Source organism: Gymnoscopelus braueri, assembly GCF_963280865.1.
Source record: "Gymnoscopelus braueri genome assembly, chromosome: 23".
Classification (NCBI taxonomy): domain Eukaryota; kingdom Metazoa; phylum Chordata; class Actinopteri; order Myctophiformes; family Myctophidae; genus Gymnoscopelus; species Gymnoscopelus braueri.
The window spans coordinates 37,411,761-37,429,574 of record NC_137625.1 but is presented as its reverse complement, the minus strand read 5'-3'; the positions used below and the strand labels follow the sequence as shown (position 1 = coordinate 37,429,574).

Here is a 17,814-nt window from a genome sequence, read left to right as displayed (position 1 = left end):
TTTGGTTTTGTATGTAACCTGACTTGTTGAGCTCTATTCTGAGTGCTGCCAACATCTCTGATATCACTACTATCTTGTTATTGTGTCAGCGTGTCTCTGTCATTGAGTCAATGGTGTTTTCAGATGTCTTTTGTCTGATTGTTCCCACATGTCTGTGTCTAGAGATTGTGTGGATATGTCCACATGTGGCTCTGTTCTATTAATATCTGGTCCAGCAGGGGAAATTCAGTTTCAGCTTCACCCAGCTGATGGCTGCTCTGATGGTCATGATGATTGGATGGGGGGTCGGATTTCAGTTGGGGGTTAAGTGTCTTGCTCAGGGACACGTACTGTAGCTGGGGCCGGGATGCAGGCTGACTTTCTGTTTCCCAGACGGCTCCTCTACCATTCAGCTATGGCCACTATAGCCACCAATGGTGTGTAGATTTCCTTTGGTTGGTCTTTTTCAGAGACTAGCTAGCCACTCTTTTCTTAACAAAGAATAGCTTCTGTCTGTGATTCTGCCTAAAGCTACTCATATACAACGTGATGTATATACATACGTATTGCGCTTACAGGACCAATCAAATGAGTACATTCAATCGATCTCACAAAGTGCACCCAGAACAGAAACAGTAGTCAAACTCAAACTGTGTACAAAATAATGTAACAATGTTTTCAGTGCAATAGGGAGAGTGGTGGTACCGTCATAAGCTTAGAGGGAGTCACTCACTCATATGCCAAAAAAGAACTGATTTACAATCTAACAACGCCTCACTTTGCGAAGCGTCGGAACACAACACTACCGTGAGGGACTGACAACACAGTTTACAAACAGGCTGCAGATTTAGCGCGCACGCACGCACGTACACACACGCATAGAAACAAAAGTAATTATTTTCATGTTATATATATATATATATACATTTCATAGTTTACTTCAGAGTGGCTGATTGTGATGATGGTTCTGAACAAAGGTACGGTAGTTGAGGTGTGTGTACATTGAATTGCAGTTTGCCATGTCACTTAATGATTACTATTTAACTGATTGGCTGCTGCTTTATTATTTGCCAGAGTAGATTAACAAGCCATGTGCCGGACCACCCAACGTGGGTTTTGTTTCAGAACTTATCACCGTTTTCAGCTCTCAGGAGTTTGGGTCTATCTTCACTCCACTCAAAATTATGCAAATGATGGTATTCCTTATGTTTTTAATGTTTATGATAGTAATTGAAAATAGCATATTATGCTAAGTCTATATAGTAATATTACTCACTGGTCTTTTACTTTTTTTAAAGTATCTACCTGCCCGTAGGACAAAATGTTTAGTTTGTTCCCTTACGTGTGTGTGTGTGTGTGTGTGTGGGTGGGGGTAGTCCAGGCCAACATGACAGATACAACATTTAATGAGTCAAAATTTCAACATATCCTCATTTTCCTATCTTCCAATAATCTAAGGGGGAAAATGAATAATTCACCAAAGTAAGATTCAAATATTTAATTTAGAGCCATATATATCAGCCACTATGACAGTATCACATGTAGGCTATGTGTAATTAACCTGACTTGAGTCTGTTTATGATTTGTGTGTGAAGGGAGACCTGTCCTGCATTGACACCGTCTACTCTGTATGGACTCTGGAGCCAGAGTTACTGTCGGGGCAAGCAGAGGCTTTTAGTTTGTTCACTGGTAGATGTGAAAACAATCAACGTACCTGAATGTCTTTGTCTGTCAGGGAAGCTCTGCCATGCCGCTCCTTTATCTGAAAACACACACATTGTACATAGGCACGCACGCGTCACAGTCTGCATACATACAGTGCTCACTTTGGCATAGTTAACATAACTGCGTATACACATTCACTGACATTTTTATCTCTGGGACCTCAACCTTGACTGTTAAATAGTCAGTGTTCATTTAACTCTCAGATATGTACAAATTGAACAGGTCCACTTGGTTCAATTTGTACTGTCTCGGAGTTACAGACCTGTTAAGAGTCTGTTTCATTCCTAACTATCAGTTGTTTAGCTGGGGACCCCCTGGAAGCCCCTCAAGTACCCCAAGGGGGTTCCCAGACCCTGCATTGAGAACCAGTGGTCTAAACACAAAAGAACCACAGGTATATGCATGTGTCCGTCTTACAAACATCGCTCAGCCTGTGTGTGTGTGTGTGTGTGTGTGTGTGTGTGTGTGTGTGTGTGTGTGTGTGTGTGTGTGTGTGTGTGTGTGTGTGAGATTATGTTTTGGCAGAACGGAGAGATTATGTTTTGGCAGAACGGAAGATAAAAGTGCAGTGATTCTTCTCAATTTCCTGCATTTCTTCATCTTTTTAAGAAAATACTGCTTAAACACAGACGCTTGCCATGTACAGCTGTGTGCCTGCGTCGTTATCCCACCCTAATTACAGTAATATGTTTACGTGTGTGTATGGTCCTGTGTGTTAGATAAATGCCAGTGTGTACTACTGTGTATCTGTTGTGGCAACATGACGGTGTTGTATGTGTACTGGACCAAAGTGTGTCTGTGTGTGCTGGCTCTATTTTGAGTTTAAAGCTCTGAAGGATGGACACTGGACAGAGAGGGTTAGTGAAACTAAGTAGCATGACATTTACCTCTGGACTCAACTCCGTCTGACTCGAACTCTATTTATAAACACGTACCAAAAAGAGTTTGGACAATATGAAAATTTCATGTCACGATTATTGTGGCCAAAATAATTGCGATTAACGATATCACGATAATAAAAAAAATGCTTAAAATCTTAAAATGGCACTTTAGTTAACCACTTGCACCCTACTGTAGCATCCGTATTCTGGTGGGAACGTTCCCCCAGCATCAAGGCCAGTTTCACAGGCCGTTATGCCACTGGTTTCCTAGAGTTCCTTCTCTCCTTGAGAATGTGTGTGTGTGGGATGGGTATGTGTGTGAGAGATTTGGTCTTGCCCTCAAACACGCAGCATAAAACCTAATTTATACTGCGTCACAGTACCATCCTTTGTTCTTCAGTTGAAAATCTGTTATTTTCACTCAGTGAAACAAGTCATATAAATTAGCCCTAATGACATGTCAGTCGAGTTTTAACACTTAGGACATATTACTTACTTCCACTTTGTATTTTGTTGTACAAGCCATTTCAAAGACAATTTCTTTGTCAAACGTTACAGTGGAGTGGGGACGGCATGCAACATGCAGTTCAAACTTAAGAGCATTGTGATGATGTGGCCTGTGCAGTAACTGGGTGACCAAAAGCAGTTTCCTCAAATTTGGCACTCTGGGAGACCATTGTTTTAGAAGTCACCGGCAAATTCAATTTACATTTTGGCTTTTTGAATTCAGAGAAGAATAACCAAACAACAAGGCTGGCTCCCGTGGTAAGAGTGCATACCACATGAATAAGGCTATAGACTAGTCCTTCATGCAGCTGGACCAGGTTCGAATCCCGTCTCTCTCCTGCCCTTCCTTTCTCTGTTCACTGTTCCTATCCAAATCAATCAACAACAAAAAAAGAAGCTCCAAATTAGTCCAATCTCTATGGCTACATAGTAAACTGGGAAAGGTTAGCAGTGCAGATCTGCAGGCTTTGAGCAGTGAATAAAATAATGCATAGCCTAATAATTAAAATAACAGTGTTTTCCATGACCGTTTAAATGATGAACAGGTAAACCTGAGTACAATTTCAGTGGAAATTTTCAGTGGAAATATTAGGAGGATATGTGCTGCAGTTTTATCATCAGGGGCATTTAGAGTTTTATGTGGGGCAATTTGTCCGTTGCTGCTGTGGTTGCACAGCTAAATCCTCAAATGACCCACAGGTCGCTATGGAAATCCCTGCAGTTTGTTTAATTGGTTGGTGGACGGCTACAATCAACCCTGTGTGTTTAATGTGTGTTTATTCAATGTCTGTCTGTGTGTGTGTCCATTATTGTGTGCAGTCTGCCTGCATTGTTAGTGTTTGCATGTGGCCATCTGGTGTGTGCGCGCGTGGTTGCAGGGCAGGGCAGGTCTGGACATGTCTTCTTAGGTTGATAGAGGTTTCTCAAGCTGTCGTATCACAGTAACCACTGTGATGCCATCGGTCAGCTGATTGTGGGTGAAGAACTAACCAGAAACACACACACACACACACACGGAGTGTTCAGTGATGGTGTTGCTTCTGGAATGTTACTCACCCTCGATGACCTTGGGACCAATCCCACCAAGTCCTTCCCACTGTGTTCCCTATGCTGTCTCTCTCTAACGCTTTCCTGCGGTCTGCCTTGATGAAGAAAAAAGAACAGGGATAGTGTCCACTATTGGATACAGACACAAAAGCTTGTGTATATTTTAAGAACTTGCCACAGGCTTTGGTTAGTATCGTTAAACATGCTAATGCACTGACTCAATCTCATTGGACTGTGAAACTACTGCTGGAATGAATAGTGTTCATCAATTCATCAAAAGAAATGTAAACTAAACTACAAAATCTTTGTGTCCTGCCTTGTAACAGAGACAGAAAAGCTTTGTGACCGAGAATTGTGTACGCGACTACGCGGTGCCAAATAATCCAGATTTCTCAATAGATGTCTGAGCAATCTCTTCCTGAAAGTGATTAAGGCTCGCATTTTGTAAATAAGATGGCTTTTCAAATCTCTTTTTGAAAAAATGGCATTTGGCAATTAACCACAACTCAACTTCCTTGAACTAGAGACACGTAGACAATCTCCTCTTGTGTAACAAAGGTTACTTAGGCATTCAAACCGCAGTCAAATGGAATTAAGTCCAGAGAAAGCACAAACGCCTTAGGCCTTGCCTGAGGCCTAGCTTGCTAAAAATCTAGTTTTCATATATTTCTCCTGAATCCTGAGCTAGTGCGTTGAGCATCTCCCTATGGCTGTCCATATCATGAAAGTTATTACTGTTCAAGAATTCAAGTCAGTACTGTGCTGCACAGTTTGTGCTGTACTTTACATCCTACGATAAAATATACAAAACTCTGTCCTCATCAATTTTTTTCTCCTCACTTGGTTGACGATTCAATCTGAAATTGCACATTGGCATATTCAGGGATTAACTAAACATTTTTCATAGCATTTCTGCCATGGGCTATGAGATCTGCGTTCACAGTCCCAACTCTGCATGTAGTTGGGGCATGCACCGCGCGCATCCCCGGTTATGGACAAGTATTATTCTATTATGTTTGTTTATTATATTATGCACAGTTATATGCCTATTTGTTATACTGTATTCTACACACGCATAAACTGAGGAAGGCCTTAGGCTGAAACGTCTGTGTGCTGTTTTTCTATGCCCTGCTAAAATAGAGTGCAGACCTCTTTATTTGTTGATGCTAAAGTGTGTACTGTATGTGTTCTGCCCTCCCTAGGTAACGCATTACAAGCAGTACCCTCCCAACACAAGTAAAGTGTACTCCTACTTTGAGTGCCGCGAGAGGAGGCCAGACCCCAGTCACCCCACCAAGAATAGGAAAGTCAAGTACGACGAAACCGTCTTCTATGGTCTGCAGTACATCCTTCACAAATACCTCAAAGGTAAGGGTCTGCTACACCAACCAAACTGTACCCCAGCTAAAGGAGTGTTTCCTTTCCTTATTTTCACAGGCAATTGGTCCAGGAGAATTCTACATGCGGTCCGCTTGTACTCGGAGCCAACTGAAATGAGTTCTAGCACAAATCTAAAAATAAATGTTCATTATTGTTAGAAATCGTGTCCCAAGTGCCAAACATATCTACTTTCTGCCAGAAAAGGACACTCAACTAGTGACGTTTAAGTCTGGTTTGGCTTTCAAGCGGAAACTGGTGATTTAAATTGGAACCTTTAGAGACCTGCCTTTTAAACTGAACGAGAGGGGGGGGGCAAAGATATGAGTTTAAAGAGACTGATTGTCTCACTCCATCTTGTCTCTTCAATGGATTTCATGGTGTTAAGCTGAGGTGCTGTAGAGACATAGAACCATAGAGTTAAAAAATAATAGAGAGGGCACCGGAAATCCCCGCCCATCCACTTGTATGGAGTTGCTCACCATACATGTGACGGGCGGGGCCTATTTAGGGGCTATGTGACGCGTTTTTCGTCACGCTTCATCTCCGTGTGCAAGCTCGTGAATCGAGCCCATTGGTCGAAATCGTTCATGTGTCTGGTCCCAGCCATAATAAGCTGCAGTATTGATTGGCCAGCATGTCCAATGCGCTTGGACATGCGCATGTCCACTACTCCCTCTCGCTTCTGGGGGCTTGCATAGAACCAGGGATGAGAAGAGAAAGGCGAAGAGGACAAAACAGCAGCTGCTCTTTGACCATCCATAGAAGAAGAACGTTCAGCTGCCTGTTGAACGGCTTCTCCCTCTGAACTCAAAGATTAGGCCAAAGCACGGCTTCTCAGTTGCTGGTCTGTGACCCGAAAGGGTCGCTGGTGCATTCTCACGTGCATTTGTACTGTATGTGTGTGTGTATGTTCCTGTGCGTGTTTCGAGTTTGGACAAAGGGATGCCTTGTCAGTGTATGAGGGAAAGTCTATTTTCTAAACTAATTTGATAACTAATGGACACTAGATTAGTGTTCCACTCTCTCTCTCACTCTTTGTATCTCTGTTGGTTTTCTTATCTCGGGTGTCAGTTGATCTCTTCTTTAATACCAACGTCTCTGTAGTTCGTGTTTCTTTCCCTGTCTTACTGCTTTTCTCAATCTGATTGTATCTCAGTGTGGTATTTTTATCCCTTCCCTCTTCTCTGTACGTTTTCGTCTACATTTTTTGAGAATGATACCGACTTTGAGGGGAATAATTCACAGATTACCGATATGATGGCCTGGATAGTGTTTGTTTATTTATTTTTTTTACCTGTGATGAAAATAGAACTGTTCTATGTGGATTTTGCACCAATTTTGCCACACACGGCTCTAGAGCTACAGGTTACCTACCCTTACCTTAGCCCTATGCATACGGGATAACTACTAACTTGGTACACGCATAAAATACTGGCATAACGTAAAAAATATATATTTATCAAAATTAGGAGATGGTCAGTTTGCACGATAATAAAATCACAGAGGTGCACTGATAGCCCACTAATTACTGTATGAAAGACTAGACCTAGACTTTAAATAAATAATTCTGGTGATAAACTATTAGCTTTAGCCAGATAGCTAGCTTAGCTGGAGTTGTGATTAGCTTGCTCGCTATCAAAACGAGCACCATCCTCACCTCATGTCAGTAGCGTTAATTCCATAAATTACTGCTATGAGCTTGCTACCAAGCTTATCCAATATGGCAATAAATTCCTCCGTTATCTACAAGATGGGGATAAATCTAAATTAATCCTGTTCTCAATATATATTTTATGAGTTTTATTTTATAACTACGTGTTAAACATATTGCTCCTACATATTGGTAATGTGCCCTTGAAGCGAGCCCTGCTTTCTCACTGGGTCGTAGTAACACGCCCCCTTCTGTGACGCACGCGGAACTGCTTCGCCCCTAGTCATGCGTCTCATTCCATGAGGATGGCACTGCCCGGCTGATGGAAAATAAACATTTACGATTCTGTCCCTATCGTGCCTCTCGTTGGTCAAGCCCGCCAGAGACGGAGCGCCTCCGAGGTTTTTTGCTACTACTGAACAGACTACTGCTGTAGTCTGTTCTCACCAAGTGGGCCGAGTGGTCCGACCTCGCTGGGGGCGATGCCTAAAACTAACCGTAATACCTTAATCCCAATAAAATAATTTATTAAGACACACTAGGTAAGCACGGTAACAACGTCGGGAGGGATTCGATTCCCGAGCTTCCATCAGGAAGCCTGATGCACGCCACGGAGATACCTGGTAATGCAGGGGTTTGGAAGTTATTTAACGCGGTCCGCTCATGTGAGAGGCAGTTCCGTGTGTGTCACAAAAGAGGGCGTCACCAAGTTACTACTACGACCCGGTGGCAAAAGCTGGTGCGTGTCCTTATACCAATACAATTTCTCCCCCCTCCCCTCTCTCCCTTCTACACTTCACCTATTTTTCTTCTCTCTTCTCTGTTTCTCGTTGCTCTGTGTCCTGAATAGGCGTTTCCTATTAAGGAGATATGTGTTTAACGTTTCCTTTATACTGAATTCAAACGCCCTATTATAATAACGTGTTTCTTTTGCTTAATGTTTTATGTAAAGCACATGGAATTGCCTTGTTGTTGAAATGTGCTATACAAATAAACCTGCCTTACCTTCTCCTCTCACCACTCCTCTCCTGTGCCCCCTACCGCTCCTCTTCTTCCTCACCCCCTTACCCCCTTAGTTTTCTCTACCCCCCTCTCTCCTCCATTAATCTTCTTTTCCCTCTCCTCTCTTCCTTCCTCCACTGTACTCCTGTCCTAAAATGTGTGTGTAATATAACGCTGGCTCTCCTCTCCTCCAGGTAAGGTTGTTACTCCAGAAAAGATCCAGGAAGCAAAGGAAGTGTACAGAGAACACTTTCAGGATGATGTCTTCAACGAGAAAGGCTGGAACTACATCTTAGAGGTCAGAAAACACACACACACACACACACACACACAGAGAAAGCAAGCCTTCAATTAGATTACCTTCATATTGAATTTAGTGGCTAGATTGAGTTTGCGATCTCCCTAAACAGCTTTTGATCATAAAACCAAAGTCATTCACATCTGACCACATTCACCAAATGGTCAAAGACAACAACAGAAAGTCACGCGACCCATGTTCCCAGTCATAGGCTAATGTTAACAGGGATCTTATATCTATAACATGGCCTGTTGGTCACTCACCACAGGCCATGTTATACTGTAGGTATAAGAGGGAGGAGGGGGTGTAGTACGTGCGTTCACCGCATGTCAGGGCTTCACAATATGGACACAATTTCATAGTCAAACATTTACTTTGCTGTGCCTTTACAAATCGCTCTTATTTTTAACTGACGACCGGAAGTCAAAGGTTTACTTTCATCCGACTTGACGAATATGCTAAGCTTTGCAATGGTCATGGAACTCACTGATTTGTTCAATAAACAAATGTCAGTACTGCTGTTTTGCATCTGACATAGGGAACCAACGTTTAAACAGTGAATTTTTCTAAGCTGCTTGCTGCATTCAGGTATTTTCACACGTCATTTAGCAATTCATTTGCAATGAGATGCGAGCGAGCAAGTAGGGAGCCGCAGGACAGACGGCAAGTGCTTGCACACGCCCACCCGTACTAGAGTTAAATAGTCTTAAAGGGAAAGAGGGCTTAAATGAGCTGAAATTGAAATAAGCTATTAAACACTCAGTGTGTGAAATTTGTGATTACAAATTTAGCCGTACATGCAGGGCGAACGCGGCAGTGTGCATCATGCCATTTTGCAACGTTAATATCTTGCATGCTCATATGTAGATAACGATATGGTAATGATCCTTCAGCCCCAGTGCATGTTTTCCTGTGAGGGTGTAGGGCGTGTGATGGGTTGATGTTGTGTACATGATGGAAAACACAACTACATTATTATGTCATTGTGGTAGCCTAGGTCTTTCTTACGTTTAGTTTCGTGCACTGACCAGTTCCGTCTCGGCGGTGCGCTGAGACTGAACTGGTCTGGCGGAATACCTGCACCACACTAGGTTTTACACTTTCTAGTACCTTGACCTTTATTATAACTTTTATTTCTTTAATTACCTACCTGTATATTTTACGAGTCTGGCCTATGTGATAAACAAAGGCTTTGATTGAATCTTGTGTTATCTTAGTGCAAATAACCCCTAAACTAAAACGTGTATGTCTGTGTGCATTTCTTTGTGTTCTTGTTTATGTGTGATTCCCAGAAATACAATGGCCAGCTGCCCATACAGATCAAGGCTGTTCCTGAAGGCAGTGTGATTCCTCGAGGCAACGTTCTGTTCACCGTGGAGAGCACAGACCCAGAGTGTTACTGGCTCACCAACTGGGTGGAGGTAACACACGTTTTACATATGTCTACATTTCGCACTGAACCACAACCCTAGCGTCCTTATTCTGGGCATGTCACCAATGATGAACAATCGGGCAAAAATAGTCAAAGATACAACAAAAATAACAGGTTTCAGTGGTTAAACAGTATGTGTAATTAGGTAGATGCGTTGTTGTTGTTAAGACTAGGTTCAGAAAACTGGGAATGGGATGATCAGATTTTTGATGGGTTCACTGGAGAAAAGATGATGAACACCTGTTGTATTATAGCCTTGTATGCTTATTTTATAATGGCTTTTAGGGCTGTTATGTGTTATCCTGGAAACCAGACGAATCTGCCAGTGCAAAACTAATTAAAAGTAGCCCTCGGCAGATTAGTCTGGCCAGCTCGGTTGTGATTGGATTTCCCTGCCCAAGTTGTGGGGCACCAATCAGGAACCAGTATGCGAATATGAGACGGGTTTATCACCAGAGGCATTTTTTTTTAATCCGCTCCTTGGAAATGCAGGTTCCAGACTAAAAATCTACTTTGTGATTTTAGTCTGGCGATGCCATGCTAATGTTAGTATTATGTGTTTAGTGTTGTTATTTATGTATTGTTTTTATTGTGTATTATGGAGCACCCCAACCTAAGTTTTTCACAGTGCATGTACTCGTACATCCTCGTGACAATGCATCTCTTGAATCTTGAATCAACCTTTAAAAAATTCAAATAGGATCAGTTTGGGAGCCCAAAATGAGCCCAGCATTCTTTGTTCCTTTAGTGTTGTTCTGCCTTTCTTTCACTTAATTGGATAGGATAGGATACGAGGATAACAGTTTATTAATCCCCCAGGGGGAAAGAGCAGCAGCAGAGAGTAAAAGAGTTTTATTTTTATTTTTATTGCACAACAACAGATAACTTACAACAATAAACTACTCACTCGCAGGCAGACACACGAGCGCACACACACACACATGCTACATATGGTGTAATCACTCACAAACTAGGACTGGGCCCGAACATCCGAAGGTTAGAACATTCATTTGTTCTATTCGATCTCAATTATCGTACGTTTGTACGTTAGTTTCTTTCTTTTCTCGCTCGGGCTAGTCATTATGCACTTTGCTAGCCATCCTGTTTAGGGAGGATACAGAAACTGTCTGTCTGCGTGCATCAGGTGCGGCCATAGCTGAAGGGGTAGAAAGGCCGTCTGGGAATCGGAAGGTTGCCCGGTTCACTGTCCCCGTCCCCCCAGTCTGTGTGGAAGTGTCATTTAAGTGACATTTAAGTGTGTGTGTTTGCAAATTACAAGATACAGTAGGCCGGATCTGAGCACTGAGCAGTAAATAGTACTGCGGAAAGCCCACAGACAGAGACTGCCCACCTAACTACGTAAGTTTGTTTACTTCTAATGGCATGCCCCCCCATCCCCCACCCACACCAAAATAAATAACTCAAAGGTTTTGTTCATAAATACCAACAAATCTCCGACACACACCCACACAGACACAAAATAACGGCACAAAAATCAATTATACTCGCTCACACATATACTCACTCGTAAGCACACCCACACTCAAACAAAAATACACACCAGTGTGTATGTTCGTTTGCCAAAGATATTGACAGGATTAAGCGTAAATGAGTTATTCAAGAAAATCAAATACTTGACCTAGCCAATGTACTGTTCACTGAAAAGCAATTGTTTCCGGAATTAGTCGGAGCCAGCCAGGCGGTGTCTGCCAAGTTAACTGAGTTTACATTTGCGTACAGATGTAATGGTTCTTCATGTGATGCCGGATATCGTCAGATATCTCCAGCGTTGGAGGGTATTTCCACCTCAAACGATCAATTACTGCATACTAGTGACTTCACATAGGAATAACGTTTGTTCTTAACCCATTCAGACCTGAGGCTGATTCCTCAAATGTCTTCTAAAGTTGTCTCCTAACAGTTTTCTGAAAAACTGATGCGATATCAGTTGTGCTCAAACCTTTTCATGTCAAATGTGTTGTTCCGGGGACCCCCAGAAGCAAAGCTTTGAGTTAAAAATGTTCGCTTGAAAAATATATGTATATATATTCAAAGATTTGCACAAATGTTCACGATTTTTCAAAAATAGCAGATCTGTAAGCTTATAAGCTTTTAGTAGCCAAAGTATAAAATAATGGTTAATGTGGTTAAAATGATATTCTTGTGATATTAACTACTTTTTAACTGAAATGACACAGATGCTTTCTCGGATTGAATGGGTTACATTTTTAGGTTTCGGGCAATTTTATAGTTTTTTTCCCTCCGCCTTGAGATAAGACAAGACGCATGGTCACAGAGAAGAAGAGTGACATCACAACACAGGTCCTCCAGCCGGAATTGAAAAAATAATGCTTCTCAGCTGTGCATCATCAGACTTCAGAGTTGATATAGAGAGGACTTGAAGGGCTCTGGTCAAACTCACTTCTGTCAGTCGTGACTCAGCAGTATTTAACACACTTACGATGACACACATAATTTCTCTTCCTCTCTCCCTCCCCCTCTCTCTTCCTCCCTCTCTCTCTCTGGGCTTAATCTACAGAAACATGATTCTCAATCAAAGATTCGATTCGTGAAGTTGCATCATAGAGTCTAATAAATGTCATCTGTCTCTCTCTCTCTCGCTCCCTTATACCTATATCTTATACCTATTATAATCAGTGCAGAACGCAGATTTGACAGTATTTATTACAAACGCCGAATCTTGTTGAAAAGTTGGGACGGTATGGAAGGTGATGATAAAAAAAAGAAGGCAGTCTAATTGTTCTTTTTCATAAGACAATGTCACGTTGAGTGCACAACAATCCAAGGAGATCTGGAACTCATAGGTCACACTCTGTTACTTGAACACAGGGAATGCAAGTGTGACACACGCACACACAAACCAAAGCATATACACATACTACTCACAATGCAACATACACACTTTCATTCTTCATGGTCCATGTACTTTGAGTACACTGTAAAATAATGCATGCACACTCAAATTCACAAGCTCACAGGAAGTAGTTTAACTGGGTCTGATGAAAATAAGTACACACACACTCCACGGTAAATGCCAACCAGATGAGACAAACACACACACACATTCTCCACACCTCATATCATTGCAGACAGAATCCTCACATCCAGTCAAACCGTGCACATGCAATTCAATTCAAAGGGCTTTATTGGCATGAGAAAACATACGTTTACATTGCCAAAGCAGAAAGCACAATACAACAATACAGCAATACAATCAAAACAAAAATATGTACATTTGAAAGTCAGAATCTTCAATAGATCAATTTCTATGTACCAAGATCACTGGGTGCAGGTATAGTGCCGGAATATACACAATGATTAGTCTTTAGGGTGGTTGTGTTCCGTTTGATATCCTTCTCCTATCACAGCAACTCACGAATCTTGCTGCTGTGTTTGCACATTGTTGTACTTCGCCCAGCAGATATGGGAGTTTTTTGTCATTGGTCATGTTTTCAAAATCTCCGTGTGTGGTTGTAATCTGTGGGAACTATGCGTCTCTGATGTCTTGGTACAATGGACAGACGGTTAGGAAGTGTAGTTGTACACATACAAAACAGGCACCCTGCTGTCCCTCAGATGTGATTTAACACTCACTCTCACACACACACAGAATTCTTCATGAGGGATATAAATATATACACACTAAACACACACACAGCTGACATAAAAATAGACCTAACTCAGCCCAGTGTCCTTGGATAGTGGCTCTATGTCACCAGGTCTCTCACACTCACACACACACACACACACACACTCACTCACACTCACACTCACACTCACTCACACTCACTCACACTCACTCTCTCACACACACACACACACACACACACACACACACACACAAATTGTCACTCGCTCTGTCTCTCTCTCATCCTCCCTCCCTCTCTCTTCCCGCTGTCTAGCTCTCTCTATTCTCTGTCTCCCTCTCTGTCTTACCCTTTTTTCTTCCCCCTCATTCCTTTTCTTTCTTCTTTTATCATCTAATCTATCCTCATCTCTCTCTCTCTCTCTCTCTCTCTCTCTCTCTCTCTCTCTCTCTCTCTCTCTCTCTCTCTCTCTCTCTCTCTCTCTCTCTCTCTCTCTCTCGCACAGTTTTCCTCTTCTGCTTTCCTCCCTCAGTCCTCCTCTTTTCTCTGCCCCTCCCCCTCCCTCTCCTTCTTTATGTCCTTCTCTGTCATTGCTTATGGCGCTCCATTTTGTTCTGGGACATTGACCAATGTGGGACTGTGTGTGCATGTGTGGGTGTGCGTGCACATGCGTACAGCCCCTCCCTGCCGCTGGCATTCTTGGTTTGTCGCATTATGATGATGCCACAAAAGTGTGTGTGTGTGTGTGGTATATATATTTTGTTTTATATATATATATATAACTGAAATGACACAGATGCTATATATATATATAAATTTATGTTAAAATCAATGCAGCGGCAAGGCAGAGCCAGCATGACCTTGCATGCATCAGGGAGTGTGTATATGGAATGTGTGTTTCTGTGTCTGCCTGTCTTTCCCAGCCTCTTTCAGTGAATGTGTGCCTCTCTGTCTCTACGTGTGTGTATTTCTCTGGCAGTCACATGATAGTGATGAGCACATCAGGAAACATGTGACCTGCCGTGTGTGTGTGTGTGTGTGTGCGCGAAGAGACACGGTTTCCTCCCAAATAAAGGAACAATACCTCACCCTGAATCTTCACACAGCAACAGTTGGCCGTGAGGACATAGCAAGTGGGCCCCAAAATAATTGTCAAAACACTAATATTTTAATGATAATTGGTATGAAAACATAAATGTAAAAGAAATGTCATGGCATTCTGTTCTTTAAAACCTTGAAAAAATGGTTTCCGATAAATAGGAACTTAAATTATACTACGTTAGTTCCATTGATCCAAGCTGGAAAACAATCGATTTATTGATTGATTGCTCATTAAAATAAACACGCTCTGAAAATGCACGCTTTTGAGATTTTCAAGTGGACCCTGATCCAGAAAAGGTTGAGAACCACTGCATTCCTTCTCTGTAAGCACTTTGTAAACATAACCACTTTTATTTTGGCTGATCTACAAGCTCATAACTGCTATTTTTGAAGATTTCTTTGGGGGTAAATATCCAGTTTAATACAAAAAGGAAATCCTACAATTGTTTTAAAAGCTATTTCAAAAGATTAATACAAAATCTAAAGTGAAATCAAACATTTTCTGAAATTAGTAGAATTTCAAACATTTTTCAAAAGAACTTCATATTTGAAAAAAAAAACTTAAGGAGTAGCCTATTGAAAATGTCAGATCGACAAACTCACAACGTGCGTTGTGCGCTTGTAGATCTGCTATTTTCACCAGGCTACTCCCTTTTGGGTCAAATTCACCTTTAGGGTCTCGAGCTAAAGGCTTTGGGAACCACTGACTTAAACCATCTACTGCACTTCTTTGACAGGTGTCCCCCCAGGGGTCAATATTGTGCCCCTTAATTTTTTCCATCGATAACAAATCTCTTTGCCGAAAGGTTCACCTATTATAACATGCCCGGAATAGGGATGCTAGGGTTCATGTGCTTGAGCAAGATAAGCCCTCAGAGTATGGACTCAACCTCATGGGATTCTGCTGTTCCATTGGATCTGATGAAGGCTGTTTCACTGTGTTGTCATACAGTATTTATTGAGTTGATTGAATTGTACCATTATGGTATGGTGACTGTTGTTATATGTCACCGAGGCTTAGTGTCTGGTCTACGGCCGTTTCCATTGACACACACGCACACATACTTGGCATGCACAACTTAACCATGCCCATACACACACGCACACATGCTGTAATAATATTGACTTGCCCTTTTCAAGTTGATTTGGCATGAACAAAGCCACAGGCCTCCTGTCCCCTGCCAGAGGCCTCACGCTACTGTTTCTGGGCTATATTTACTTTGTCCAGGAGTTGCTTGTAAATCCCCCATTGAGCTTCTAAGTATGAATGGTGCAATAAAAAAAAATGGTTATCATTGTTCTGCTGGCTTTTATCTAATCACCTATATTTCCACCTCTCCTCCCCTGCATCTTCTTGGCTCCATCGTCAGACCATCCTGGTGCAGATCTGGTACCCCATCACTGTAGCAACCAACTCCAGGGAGCAGAAGAGGATTCTGGCCAAGTACCTCCTGGAGACATCTGGGAAGTTGGAGGGTCTGGAGTATAAACTGCATGACTTCGGCTACAGAGGAGTGTCTTCACAAGAGGTATTCACAGCATGACACAGCAGTGAGACTGTTTACTGGACCATGGGGGAGGGGACATTTCTTTTCTGCATTCACCCAGCAGATGGGTGCTCAGGGCGGGGGAGCTGTTAGGGGTTAAGTGTCTCATGGACACTTGTGTCCTGTGTTCACACTAGCAGTGCCAAAGCTGATGATACAAACTGACGCCCGGCAATTGTCATAGCGTGGCTACAAAAGCTACAAAACAAAGTTCAGCTGGCTTCAACTTTTTTTTCAGCGCACCAGTGACGGAAGTGAAGCGTCAATCAATCATATGTTTTTGTTTCACCATTTCCACTCCCCTTCTCTCTCCACACAATTCCGGCTTGTAATGGGGGGAAATGAATTATTGCCGTCAGTCAGTTCCCTGTCCTTTTAACCTTTTAACATATTTTCCTTCATATTTTTCTCGCCCGTCGTCCACACACGGAAGGACACTTGATGACGTCAACGAGCGTGTTGAGTAACACTTTTTAGAGTGACTCGGCGACAGTGTAATCCAACATGACTGGTGATTTACTTCATTCATACTGCATGCCTGTGACTCCTACAAGTTCTGAAGGGTCTTCCTCCAAACTATAATAAAGTTACGTTCGGTGGACAGATAAACAAACACAGTGGCGTACCGGTGACAGTCCGCGCTGGCCATTCTTGACAATATACATACTTTATTTGACGTAAAGGCGATGCAATTGATTTAATTTGCTCTACCCTGCAAGCCTGTGGTATCCACACGTGCAGAAAGATAATGGCCTATATAAAATTATTTTTGTTATTATATATATTAAGGTTGTGCGATATGACTGTTAGATCATGAACAACTAAAATGTCTCCACGATGTGCCTTAAAGCTTTCATGACATTCACTTTTACACCACATTCAAAGTCTTTGTCCTGGTCCTTCAAAAGTGTACAAAAAGTTTTAAGTGAAAATTCCATTCCAGTGATCAATGGCAGGTGTTTTTCTCTCACATTTCTAAAGCCTTTTCAACTGCAATGAAAAAAGAAATCTTTGCCTGCGGGTGTCGCTGGTGAGGGATTTTGCCTGTCAATCATCGCCTTTGCTCAGCCCCCCCCAAAGGAAAGGATAGGGGAGGGGAGGGGCTAGGAGGAGAGTGGGCGGGATTAATCGACTGTGACCTCACTGTCGAAGGGCCAAGCTCAGATTACTTTTCAGCCTAATTATTCAGAAAACCCCAGACCACAGAAAATCCACTGAATGTTCTAAGTTCAGGTTTTTTGGGTGTAATTGAGGTCATAAAACCCCAAATAAAACATTGAAAATAAAAAAAGTGAAAATGAATGTCATGATACCTTTAACAGGCCGATCATACTACCGTGATACAGTGCAGTTATGTACCTTCATTTCTGTAATACAACAGTGTAATGCAACAGTGTTGCTCGCAAAAAAAAAATAACGTATCTACAAGCCTACCACACTTCACGATGCTATATGCAGTAAGCTTGTAGGTCTGTTCTTTTTGTTCATACACAAATCAAAAGTTCCCTCCTCCCCTTTTCAGTTATCTGAAACTGGTTTAGATTTCTAGTTAGGATTTTTAAGATTGATATACCGTAGGTCGTTGTACTATGGTGACGTACATTTAGTTCCTAATTCAATCATTTAACTGTAGTAGAGCGGATAGTAGGAACAATC

General features: G+C 42.1%; 1 protein-coding gene across 2 annotated transcripts in view; it reads left to right on the top strand.

Moving 5' to 3' along the window:
- The window catches only part of nampt1 (nicotinamide phosphoribosyltransferase 1), a 35,349-nt gene that overhangs the window by 6,616 nt on the left and 10,919 nt on the right, over positions 1–17,814 (top strand). For both annotated transcript variants that reach the window (XR_013932658.1, XM_080421666.1), the window contains exons 2-5: positions 5,342–5,507; positions 8,367–8,470; positions 9,763–9,891; positions 15,982–16,140. Coding sequence is in view for 1 of the 2 variants with exons in the window: in XM_080421666.1 (XP_080277792.1) it covers positions 5,342–5,507; positions 8,367–8,470; positions 9,763–9,891; positions 15,982–16,140 (558 nt within the window). In the remaining variant the exon portion in view is untranslated. The remainder of the gene's footprint in view (positions 1–5,341; positions 5,508–8,366; positions 8,471–9,762; positions 9,892–15,981; positions 16,141–17,814) is intronic.